At 44.2% G+C, this 12,830-nt stretch overlaps 1 protein-coding gene across 7 annotated transcripts in view; it reads right to left on the bottom strand.

The window, feature by feature from the left end:
- Positions 1 to 12,830, bottom strand: part of FAM205C (family with sequence similarity 205 member C) — a 112,778-nt gene that overhangs the window by 28,190 nt on the left and 71,758 nt on the right. For 4 of the 7 annotated variants that reach the window (XR_004298418.1, XR_004298419.1, XM_032396728.1 and 1 more), the window contains exons 3-6: positions 12,599 to 12,644; positions 12,005 to 12,065; positions 10,249 to 10,733; positions 6,894 to 7,392 (exon numbers count right to left, since the gene is read on the bottom strand). Coding sequence is in view for 5 of the 7 variants with exons in the window: in XM_032396728.1 (XP_032252619.1) it covers positions 6,926 to 7,392; positions 10,249 to 10,733; positions 12,005 to 12,065; positions 12,599 to 12,644 (1,059 nt within the window). In the remaining 2 variants the exon portion in view is untranslated. Of the gene's footprint in view, positions 1 to 6,893; positions 7,393 to 10,248; positions 10,734 to 12,004; positions 12,066 to 12,598; positions 12,645 to 12,830 lie in introns of those variants that run through there. The other 3 variants (XM_032396730.1, XM_032396729.1, XM_032396731.1) reach the window with 2 other exon arrangements.

The raw sequence follows: 12,830 nt of genomic DNA, 5'->3' as shown, positions 1-12,830 counted from the left end.
TGCACCCTCCTTGTTCATTCATCTATTGATAGACATTTAGGTTGTTTCCATATCTTGGCTATTGGAAATAGGCTGCAGTAAACAAAGGGGTACATATATCTTTTTGAATTAATGTTTTTATTTTCTTTGGGTAAATACACAATAATGGAATTATTGGATGTTATGGTATCTCTATTTTTAATTTTTGAGGAACTTCCCTACTGTTTTCCACAGTGGTTGTACCAGTTTATGTTCCAGGTTGTATGTCAGTTTCACATTCTCCTCCCCTGGTGTGGTGTGCCTGTTCCCCTCATGGGGACCTGCTTTCCCACCTAACCATAGAGCACAGCTGGTGCTCATGAGGCATGTGGACAGTGTCTGGAAAGTACAGACCCAGCTTCTTACTTCCATAAACTCCTAGGTGAATAGCCTTAAAAATGTTTACACATATACACACAGTCCTCCCCTGCCCCATAGCTGGATACACCCTGGCTGGATGCTCCAATTAAGTCCATGGACTTTTTAAAGAACTTGGAAAAAAAAGTATGAGTATGCTAGATGTTATGACAGAAAGGGAACTCTGTGATTTCTCTGTTCTAGTACTCACTGATAGATAGGGAAACTGAAACCCGAAGTGGTAAAACTTTGTCTTCTGGATCACAGAGTGCTATATGTAAAACTAAAAGAAGCCACCTTGTTGCCAACTCTGGTATTTTTAAATTATATAAAAAAGTATGTAATTAATTTGCAATGTAAAAAAATTAGAAAATACAGATTAACAAAAGATGAAAAATAGAAACATACATATATTTTTTCTTTCAAGAATGAGATTATGAGAAAATCTATATGATCTTGGGTTTGATGATGACTTCTTAGATGCATCACCAAAAGCACAACCTATGAAAAAAAATTAAGTTGGACTTCATTAAAACTAAAAACTTCTTTCCAAAGAAGTTTTTGAAACTTCTGAAAAAGTTTCTTGAAAAAACAAGCCACACTTGGAGAAAATCTGTGCAAAACACATACCTGATAAAGGACTGGTATCCAAAATATACAAAAAATTATTAAAACTCAACAATAAGAAAATAACCCAATTTACAAATGGACAAAAGACCTGAACCCTTCTTCAAAAAAGATACAGAAAGATATTCAACATGTCATTAGAGAATTAAAAATTAAAACCACTATGAGATACCACTACACACCTATTAGAATGGCCAAAATTCAGAACACTGACAATAGTGAATGCGGTAAGGATGTGGAGCAATAAGAACTCTTATTCATTGCTGGTGAAAAGGCAAAATGCTGCTGTGGAAAACAATTTGGTGGCAGTTTCTCTAAAAGTTAAACATAGAATTACCATATGATTTGACAATTCCACTTCTAGGTACATATCCAAAGGAATAGAAAGCAGGGACTCAAGCAGATACTCGCACAACCAATGTTCCTAGCAGCATTTCTCACAGTAGCTAAAAGTGGAAACAATCCAAGTGTCCATCAATGGATAAATGGATTAAAAAAATGTAATATATACATAAAGTGGAATATTTAGCAATAAAAATAAATTAAATACTGATACATCTACAATATAGATGAATGAACACATTATGTTATGTCAGACGCAAATAAGCCAGACACAAAAGGAGAGATATTGCATGATTCCTCTTATATGAAGTACCTAAAATAAGGAAATTGATAGAGACAGAAAATAGAAGTTACCAGGCGCTGGGGTAGGGTGGGGTTTGGGGGTTATTGTTTAATGAGTATAGAATTTCTGTTTGGGTTGATGAAAAAGTTTTAGAAATAGTGATGATGGTTATACAACACTGTGAATGTACTTAATGCTACTGAATTATACACTTAAAAATGGTTAAAAGAGTAAATTTCATGTTATGTATATTTTATCACAATTTAAAAAAAAGGATGAGTGGCTACCAAGGGTTTGGGGGAAGGGAAAAAGGAATGATTAGGTGGAACACAGGGAATTCTTAGGGTACAGAAACTATTCTGTATGGTACCTTGATGGTGGATATATATCATTATACATTGGTCAAAACCCATAGCATGTATAACACAAAGAATGAATCCTAATGTAAACAATGAACCTTGGTTAATAATAATGAATCAATACTGGCTCATCTATTTTAATAAATATACCACACTAAATGCAAGATGTTAAAAGAGGGGAAACTGTATGTGGCCAAGGGTGGGAAGAGGTGTATGGGAATTCCCTGTACTTGCTGCTCAATATTTCTGCAAACCTAAAACTGCTCTAAAAATAAAATCTATTAATATTTTTAAAATGAGACTGTAATATGATTATTTTTGTAACTTGCTTTTTTCACTACTATGTTCATATTTACTATCATCCTTCCAGGGATTCAGCCTGGACAGTGAAGGGCAAGTATAGGGTGGCGATGGGAAGTTAGGCCAAAACAGAGATAAGGCTGTGGAAAGGAGGATGAGATTCAGAGGATGTGGGAATTTAGGAGCAGGGGATATTTTACCCAAAGACCTACAGAGTAGAGAACTAGAATTTTGAGCAGATGAGCAAAGATAACTGAGCCCTTGAATCTAAGGATCTCCAACAGGTTAGGAATTTGAGTAGGGCAGGGAGTTTCAACTCATGTTCATGGAATCCTGGTCCCCTGCTGGCAAGAGGTTGGCATGACAGAATTGAGCAAGAGCAAGGAAATAAAGTCTCACACACTTAACTCCTGTGCTCAGAATATTCTATGACCTCGCTGCCATAGCGGAATGAGCAGGAAAAAAGTCTAGCAGTTATGGTCAGCTGTTTGAAATTCCCGTGATAGAAATCTACTGGGGGCAGGTAGGAGCCTGTGGGGGACCATGGGAAGGGCCTGTTCCACCTAAGCCAGGATGTGTGCACATTAACCTTGGCTTTTCACCTGATGATGCTGTGACCCTTCTGAGTCACATTCCTTCTCCTGGGCATCCTCCTACATGGCTCTCTGCCCAACTCCCACCAGGCAGAGAGGATGTGCCTGTCACAAGACCTCCTATGATCTCGGGGATGCTTTAGGAAAACACGTGGAGGGTGTTGGCTCAGCAAGCTTGGGCCTTGGGCCTCCTCACCCTGAGGGTCACAACAGGGGCTGGGCCCCCATCCGTTAGGCAGAGAATCATCATTCAGAGGAGGGACACATTGATGCTTCTTCCCATCCTGGGTTTTCTGCATCTTGCTAGCAGTGGACACATTGGGTCCTATCAGTGGAAGAGAGTCCTGCCACCACCTCTTGGTTTACCGGGATACTGAGTCATCCAGGATTTCCTTACCAATCAGTGGAGCAGGAGTGTCCCATAGTCCCCCATACCACATCATACGGAGATTACAGCACTTCCTGCACTTCCTTTAGCTCTTGGCTCCTGTGTGGTAGGTCAGAAGGTGGGAATGCAGAGGTGGGGAATGCAGAGGTGGGGAATGCAGAGGTGCCACCTTCTGAGAGATACAAGGTGTTCAAAACAGAGATCCATACCTTCCAGTCAGGGCAGCCTCTGTCTTTCTGCCAGGTCTGGCATGTGTGATTCTGTGGTAGAGGGGGACAGGGAATCAGGAGTTCACTTTTAAGATGAATATTGGACATCCATGTGTTTATTTTGATTAGGGAATTTGGGCATGTGAGACTGTCTACCCAGGAGATCATGATCTGCATAGAGGCAAGGCCTGTGTCTTGGTGACTGTTATGTCTGCCATAGTTCCTGGAAGACAGTAAGTACTCAGATATTTTAATTGTTGAATGTAAGATGCCTTTCAAGGTCATTTTTATTGTGACACCTTTATGTGACCCCAGGGTTCTCCTTATCAGCTGAGTACCTCCTCCTGGGACAGGATCCCATATACCATAGCACTCATCACACCGATTTAATAATTTTTCTGTCTCCCTAGCCTAGTCTCATGGTTCGTGGTTTTAAATACATCTATCTAGCTAGCTAGCTATCATCTATCTTCTTCTTCATCATCATCATCATCATCATCACCTATGTATATCTATTTATCTAGCTGTCTATCTGTCTGCCTAAAGCCTAGGCCCTTCCATGAACTCCAGGGTCATATGCTCAAATTGTCTAATCAATATATACACTTGAATGTCCAGTATCTATCTCTGTGTGAAAGTGAACTCCTAATTGAACATAATTTTTAAAAATAAATTTAAAAAAAAAAGTGGACTCCTGATTACCACTCCCCCTTTCCAATCACACATATCACTCTACTCCAGTCCTAGCATTTCTCACATCAGTTAATGGTAACTCCCTATTGCCAGAAGTTTGGGCCAAAAACATTGGTGTTATCCTTGATTTTTTATTTTTTCTAACTGTCCACATCCAATCTATCAGTAAATGGGTATCAGTATCCTATGGTCTCTACTTCAAAATGAATCCAGCATCTAAACACTTCTGGTCTCCTCTGCTGCTAAGATTACTGGAATAATCTCATGACTAATCTCCTTGCTTCTATCCAAGTCTATACCCACAACACTGCTGTTAGCAACTCAGCCTAGGTGATCATTTTAAAACATAAGGCAGATTTAAGCAGATCCTCTAACAGCAACTTCCATTTACTCAAAAAGTCAAAGTCTTTGCAATGACCTTCCAGGCCTTACCCCATTTGGCCCCTTTACAGCTCTGATTTGTCCTCCATTACTTTCCCCCTTAATGATTACTCTGCTTTGGGCTCACTGTCCTTCTTCCTTGGAATAGCTCAGGCATGCTCCAGCCTCCAGACCATGTTTCTGACATGAAAGTTGCTCAGTTATCCATGTCTGACATGAAATTTCCTCAGTTACCTATGTGATTTACTCTCTAATCTCTCTCTAGTCCATGCTCACATTTTTTAAAATTTTATTTATTTATTTGACAGAGAGAGAGAGCACAGCAGGGGGAGCAGCAGGCAGAGGGAGAAGCAGGCTCCCTGCTGAGCAAGGAGCCTGATGAGGGACTCGATCCCAGGACCCTGGATCATAACCTGAGCTGAAGGCAGATGCTTAACTGACTGAGCCACCCAGGCATCCCACATGCCCACATTTTGGAAAAAAAAAAAAAAAGATTTTATGTATTTATTTGTCAGAGAGAGAGAGAGCACAAGCAGGAGGAGCTGCAGGCAAAGAGGGAAGCAAACTCCCCACCAAGCAAGGAGCCCGACACGGGGCTCAATCCCAGGACCCCAAGATCATGACCTAAGCCAAAGGCAGACGCTTAACCGACTGAGCCACCCAGGCACCCTCATGCCCACATTTTTAGTGAGACCTGCCCTGAACTCCCTATTTAAAACTGCACCCCACCTAAGTCTTCCCTAAACTTCTTACCTTTTATATATTTGGTCTTCTTCTACATACTGTATTTTTTACTTATGCTTTTTTTTTTTAAGATTTTATTTATTTATTTGACAGAGAGACAGCAAGAGGGAACACAAGCAGGGAGAGTAGGAGAGGGAGAAGCAGGCCTCAAGCAGGGAGCCTGATGCAGGGCTCGATCCCAGGACCCTGGGATTGTGACCTGAGCCAAAGTCAGATGCTTAACGACTGAGCCACCCAGGCACCCCTACTTATGCTGCTTTTATCTCCCTCCCTAGTGTACCATCAACGTAAGCTCATTAAAGACAGATTGTTTTTTCCTCTTTTGTTCATTGCTGTATACTCAGTGCTTATACAAGTGTGTGGCATATAGTAGACGCTCAGTATTAGTTGAAGGAATGAAAAAAATGCATGAGTGAATGCCATCCATTCTCTAGTTTGGCAATCTCATTCTGATCCCTCAAACATTTTAATATGCTTTTGATTATCATAGGTACTTCTCCAGCAAGTTACTGTTCTCTTACATGGCATGCCCATTTGCTTGACACCATACATTTGCTCAGTTTGTACTTTCAGCCTGGGGAAACCCAGAGATTCCCCACTTCCTTCCTGGACAACTTCTTATCCTTTGAAACTCAGTCTACATATCACCTCTTCTAGGAAAATTTCCATGAACCCCCTCCCCCTACCAAATTAGGTTAAGTGCCCTGTGTGTATTTCCCCTACGTCCTCTAACTAGTCCTTATCACAGTGCTTTTAGTAACTTTCTATTTGACAGTCTACTCCATGCTTCCATAAGCTCAATGGAGGAAGGCCTGGTGTTCACCGTTGTGTTCCTAGTGTCTGGCATAGTACCTGGCACATAGTAGTTGAATATTTGAACTGTTGAATATAAGACTCAGGTCAAAGTCATTTTTATTGTGATCTTTTTGGGAACCTTCTCTTTAACTGATCTTCGTTCTAGGAGGCATTTATCCCATGCAACTGAAAGGCAATGGGGGTCAAACTGGCAACAGGCTACAGCAGACTCCCAGATGGGTTAGCCCTTCTAAAGATCTAATCAATAACAACAGGGTGCAGAGAGGGGAGATTCTATCATTTGCTTCTGACACATGTCACATTATCTGTGTTCTTTTGTGTTTACCAAGGATGAGCATTGTGACACTCCTGTAAAAAACTTCCCTTCAGACTGTGGGCATATATAGAAGTTATTGGTGAATTGTGCCTATGGGCCCAAAATGCACTAGATTCCTGGCTGCTACTTCTTATACTATCATCATGCCCACATTGTTCCTCTAGGGCCCATAGATGCCACGGGAAGACATGATAGAATTCAAGCCTGGTGCACCCTCAGTGCACCTTGGACAAGGGTCTTCCTTCTTTGCTCAAGTCCCCCTATCCACAATTCAGGGTGGGACTGAAAGAATTGTGTGGAAAATGCTGATCTATTTGAAATATGAGTTTAAGCTCCTATATTACATGGGAAGTATTATCTACCTTCTCTACTCTCTACATCACATACAACCTTGAAAATAAGGAGGCACAAACAGGTGGTTCTTTGCTTAGAGGTATAGAGTATATTTGGAGAGGGTCCTGCCTCACCTGCACATTAATGGAAATGATGACATCCTTTTTCATGGGCATGCAGAGGATTGGGAACCTACGAACTCCTTTTTCCTGGACTGGGTATTCTCTTTGTGTAGACCAGTGCCTTCTGCTGAGGTGAGAGCTGAGACGTGGGATGGATTTTCTGGCTGAGTGGCACAAGTCAGCTGAGGACAGTGCTTGGAGCTGTCGTGGGAAAGGCACAGGAACCAGGAGCGTCTGGGCGGAAGGGATTGTTGCTTGAGTTCATTGTCCAGAGACTGGGGGGCATCAAAGAAGGTCATGCCCTCCTCCTCCGTTTTCTTCTCCAACTTGGCTCCTGTCACAGGGTGTTTGGTGGGGGGTGGAGTCTTCTCAACCTTTTTTGTCATGGTTTTGGGCGCTGTCTCATCCTTAGAGAGGAGAATGGATTCTTTATGCCCTTGACCTTTCATCTCGGGGTTAATCCAGTGTGGAAAGTGCTTCACCTTATTTCCTAAGCCAGCTTCTGCAGCTTCTGGAAGAATGGGATCTTGTGAATTTGGGCTGCTTTTAGTAGACCCTGCAGCTCTTGACCCTAGAAAGTGTGGCCCCATAAATTTTGGCCCTGCAAAGTTTGGATCTCAAAAAATGTGGTCAGTTTCAATGCTGGACTTACAATTTGGCCCAGCAAATAATGGCCCAGTAAGTTGGTCATGTAAGGTCTGGCCCATTAAGCTCTGGCGACTCCAGTTTTGGCATTCTGAGGAATCCTTGTTTGGGTGAGATCATTCAGCTTGCTTTAACAACCTTACAGACCATTCTCATCTGGCCTTTTGACCCAAGGAATCCTAGGGGAAACTCTAGGAACTCAAAGTGAAGGAGAAACTGGTGAAGGTGCTGATAGGGATCAGTCAGCTGAGGGGATGGAAATGGTGGCTCTGCAGATCCAGATAGATCCTTGCTAGTTCCAACTCACTCAAGGCAACCATCTTGACCTAACAAATTATACTTGAGAAAGATCCTGGAGATACATTTGGGAAGTCAGGGGTGCTAAGGGTTCTATTTATAAGAGTCCCTCCTGGCCTCTGAACCTCAACAGAGTAGATGTTCTCTCCGGCTAGGGAGAGCTTCAAAGCAGCACCCCCTTGTCTGTGATTCTCTGTTGCTTTAAGTCTTCCTGGGTCCTCTGTTTTCTCTGCTGGGGTAGGGAGTTATCCTCACCTTTGCAGGGGATAAGGGTTCCAGGGCTCCTCCAGGTTGAGCTTGTTCACACTGGCTTCCAGCTGAATACAAAGCACCTGGGCCCCTGTTGTGTCCCCAGTGGGTTGTGAGATCTTGGAGGCCCGGTGGGACTAACTTGCCTTTGGTTCTCCTGCACTGCCTTAGTTTAACTGCAAGCTGTTCTTTTAGGTGGAGCATTCTAGAGCACATGGGATGATACCTGGTGGGATGGATAGATCCTGGAGCAATGTTTTTCCTTGGTTGTTTAGACTCCAAAAGGAGTTCTAGGCACAGATATTCCTTGGGACATCCACAACTTGTTCCTGGACTCCTTTGTCTTTATAAGACTTCCCAAATGTATCTCCAGGAATTTCTTTTTCAGGTAAAAATTTAGTTTGGCCAAGATGGGTATCTTGAGTGAACAGGGGCAGAAGGATGTCTGGCTCTCTAGAGGCACCATCTCCATTCACCTATACTTCAACCTGGAATGCTTATGCACTGTCTGCACAAGTCTCATTGGCATCTTGAAAGCTGGCCCAGGACTTATACATTGGTGTTTAGATGATATTGAGCCATAGGTTCTACTGGCCCCCAACAGGCCCAGACACATCATGTGATTGGCTAGTGATTGGCTAGTGATTGCCAGGGCCATGGCTTTGGAGAAAGCCACATAATAAAAAGCTGGCAGCCCTGACAGGAAGGCCAAAACTTGTCTACAGTTTCTCAATGGCTCCTTGGGAAGATACCCAGGCAGGTGCTGATCAGGATGATCAGTGACAGCATCAGGTGAGGCTTGTTGCTGCTGGTCAAGGCCTATCAGTATTGAGGATGTAGCTTCCTGATCCATGTAGGGGCTAACAGCTGCCTCCACATCTAGGGACTTACTTTCTGGGCACAAGAGAACCAAGCTGTTGCCAGGGCACTTGGAATGCTGTAGACCCAATGATTTCTAGTCCCAACAGCTACAAATGTGAACAGGAACAATGCCCTAGCAATCTTTACCACACCTGTGGTCACTGTAGCTCTGCAACGTTGCCTCAGCTGGGCAAGCAGCTGTGGACTGGCCCTGCTCCCACAGTGGATGAGAACAGGTCACCATCCCCACTGGCCTCTAGGTCTACAAGCTAGGGGACACTCACACTGGTCAGTGTGCTGCTCTGGGGCAGGGGCTGCTGGTGAGGAGGGGACAGGAGCAATTGTTTGGACTGCTGGATCTTCTGGGGCAGGCCCTTGCAATAGTGAATCAATTTGCTAAATCAACCACTTCTGAAAGTAGAACTCAAGCAGCTCTGGGCATGTTCCAGGGAAACACCACCTCCCTCTTAAAGACTGAAATGGGCTTCTCCTAGCAGGTAGGCCCCTAGGGACAGGCAGAAACATGTCTCAGGGCTTCGTTTTGTATGGTTCTAAGGCTTCACACTTGGACAGAGGAGGAAGTGGGATATTGATATGGGTTCGTTGTTAGTCAGAGGGAGGAGCCCAAATTTGGGGATGTGGAAAGAAGATGGGGCTAACTTAGGTGGGGGAAATTTTAGACAGTACAGAGATCAAGAAGAAATTATTGAAGAAAAAGGGACTGGGGCTCCCCTTTTGTGGAGAGATCTTTATGGGCAGACTGAGGACTCGTTGTGCAGAAAAGAGGAATCATAGAAAGGTAGCTATGTTTCTGCTGCAGATAGCACACTGAGGCATCAGTGGGTCCTCCAGGCAATGGATAGAGACCACTTAGAAATGAAATGTAGTAGAGGGTAGAGCCAGAGCCACGGAGTTTGGGATTTGCTTGCAGTGTCTTTGCTCTGGTTTCATAGTGGATCCTTCTATGACCCGGAAAGTTTGGGCAGACTGGCTCAACTCTCATGAACCCAGGTCAGGAAGATAGACCATATTTTCAACAGAGGCCTTAGAGGTAGCATTATGATGAAAGAAATGGTTGGGTTTTTTCTCCCAGGCTTGGAAAATATTTGGGGCTATGTGTTATAAGCTGTCATAAGAACTCTTCTAAAGATCTTGGGAGCCCTCAGGTATAGAAATGCATGCATTTATATACATGTACTTAAGGATACCTCAGGGCTTTGGGGAAATAGGAACATGCAAGGCAATGGGGTGTTTTAGGTTCATGAGTTCTGAATTCAGGGAAAGAAAGAGAATCAGATATTCAAGGGCAGCTTACCTTGTTTCTCCAGCACACATTCAGAGTGGCTCTTCCTCTTGTCCTGCTGATTCACAGGAATCCTAGGCTCCTCACTTGAAGAAGAAAGAGCTCCTGCATCCCTGGACACATCTGGCACTTGAAATCCCTTCCTTCGCTGAAGGTGTTCAGCCTGGTGATCTTGGATGCTGACATTGGTTGACTGGGCAGCTGACTGTGTTAAGGATTTCTGATCTGTTAATTGTAACTTTGTGGGGGTTACAGATGGAAGTGAAAGATCTTTGGAGTGCAGGGAACCCTGACTCTGCTCCAAAGAGAGACTAGACATGGACAAAGTCTCTAGGCAAGAGGAGCCCTGCGATGGCCCTGATGAAGGGGGAGAGATCAGGGTGTTCTCACCCCCCAGCCACTGCTGAATCTCCAGAGCCACAGCATTGCAGATGGGGCAGGTAGGATCCGCACACAGGAGCCGCCTCACACTTCCCTCCTGAGGAAGCCAGCCCTGGCTGGGAAGGGAGGATGGCAACAGTTACTGATGGAGTGACACCTGCCTCTTTTTGTTTGTTTGTTTTGTTATGCTTTTTAAAGTAGGCTCCACACCTAGCATGGAGCCCAATGCGGGGCTTTTTTTTTTTTTTTTTAAATGTTATGTTAGTCTCCACACAGTACATCATTAGTTTTTGATGTACTTCCCAATGCAGGGCTTGAACTCACAGCCCTGAGATCAAGACTTGCGCTGAGATCAAGAGTGGGATGCTTAACCAACTGAGCCACCCAGGCACCCCAACACCTGCCTCTTTGAGTATGTGTGGCCTGGAGATTTCGTCCACCCTCCCCTAGTCCTGGAAGCCTTGGGGCCTGTACCCTCATGGTGTTTACCCAACTCCTTTGCCTCCTAGGAAAAGGCCACTGGCAAATTATGTTGGGCTGGGCTGGGCTGAGGGTCTGGAGCTTGTTGGGCAAGGTCTCAGACAACCCATGGGAATGCAGGGCCATGAGAGACTAAGAGGTGGGGTGTACTGTCTGTTGATCTATGTTGAGAAGCTGAACCAGGAGAAGGAAACCAGGCAGAGGCAGGGAGCCAATGGTTAGCTGAATGGGCATCACCAGGAACATTCCCAGAAGAACCTGGAGTCAGTCTCATCTGGGGTTAAGAAGGCCACAGCCTGGCATTCAGTATTCCTAAGCTGTGGAAAATGAGGTCTTTGTGGGAACTCTGCATTCTGGGGACTATGGAGTGTCCTAGCTCCTGTACATAGCATCTCTTAAAGGCCAATCCCATTCTTTAGAGATTTTAAGAAGAGGATAAGATGACACGATCCTTTCTGAGGGCTGTCCCAGGAATTGGCCTCCCTTAAGATAAAACCATGGAGGTAATATTAGCAGGTTCCACGGGTCTGCCCTTGAATAGTTGTAACTATAAAGGGAATATGACATGGTGATTTATTTATGCATGCATTTCTCTATTCTCTTGACTGGATAACTTGTCTGTGGCTGAGTACAAACTCATGTAGAGTCGTCAATGAATTACATAGTAGCAAAATCCTGAATTTCAGGACCACTGTGAACCTAGCCCAGAGCAGAACTGGAAGACTCCTCCTTCCTGAGACACCTGATCCCCCTCTGCCCTGACAACCCTCTCAACCAGTCCTCAGCATCCACTGTGTCTGACTCCCTCCCACACATTATCCCTCTTCTCCTCCCTGCCCCAGGCCAAGCAGAGAAATCATCACAGGCCAGGCTGGGGGTTTGGAGACTGCAAAGAGCAAGTGATCACCTTTTCATGATAGAGAGCAGCTCCCACGGCTTCTCAGCTTCTTCTCGGGAATGTCTCCTAGCTGAAAAACCAGGACAGTGTTACAAGGAATGAGAGGATGCAGGGACATCCTATAGCAAGCTGAAGGTCTTTGAGTAAGAGGAAGCTGAAAACCCCAACAGTCAATGCTCTAAGGCACGTCTGTGTACAACTTAACCCGCTGCAACATGCTGTCCTGGACCTAATTTCATTTGATCATCACAACCACACCCTGAGTGAGGCAGGCTCATGAGATGCCCATTTCAGGGATCACAGACTGAAAGATGAAGTGACTTCCACAAGGTCGTAAAACTAGTAAATGACACAGCTAAAGGCTTCTGTCCTGCTTCCTCATTCTTCATTCCCAGGGGCAGGGGTAAGGTAGAGAATTTTGGAACATTCCTAGGCCCTGATTTCCCACCCAAGAAAGTCTTCTGGGAGAATCTGTCAACTGGGGTAATTGGAGCCTTCAGTGGTTAGAGCACCTGGCTACTTGTTCCAGGGGTCATAGAGGGACAGGAATCAGGGGAATCTTGCCCATAGTGAGGGGAGTCCAAGGAGAAACTAGGACTTTACCTCTTGATGTTCTATCTTTAGCCCTTTGTTTGACTCTCCGGTGACTCTTGAAAACAAAAAAGTTAGAGTATTAAGCTGGGCACCTTTTACTTTTTGTGTCTAAATGAGACAAAACCTGTAAATATTTCCCAAACTTTTTCTATATTCCAATTTTATATACTCTCCTACCATTCTTTCCCCTACTCTATCTTTTCCACCCATCATTTCCCTTCTCTTATTACTAATTCATTTT

This window comes from Phoca vitulina, unplaced genomic scaffold, assembly GCF_004348235.1.
Source record: "Phoca vitulina isolate PV1807 unplaced genomic scaffold, GSC_HSeal_1.0 scaffold94, whole genome shotgun sequence".
In the NCBI taxonomy this organism is placed as follows: Eukaryota; Metazoa; Chordata; class Mammalia; order Carnivora; family Phocidae; genus Phoca; species Phoca vitulina.
Note: the sequence above shows the minus strand (reverse complement) of the source record. Positions and strands in the feature narration are given on the sequence as shown.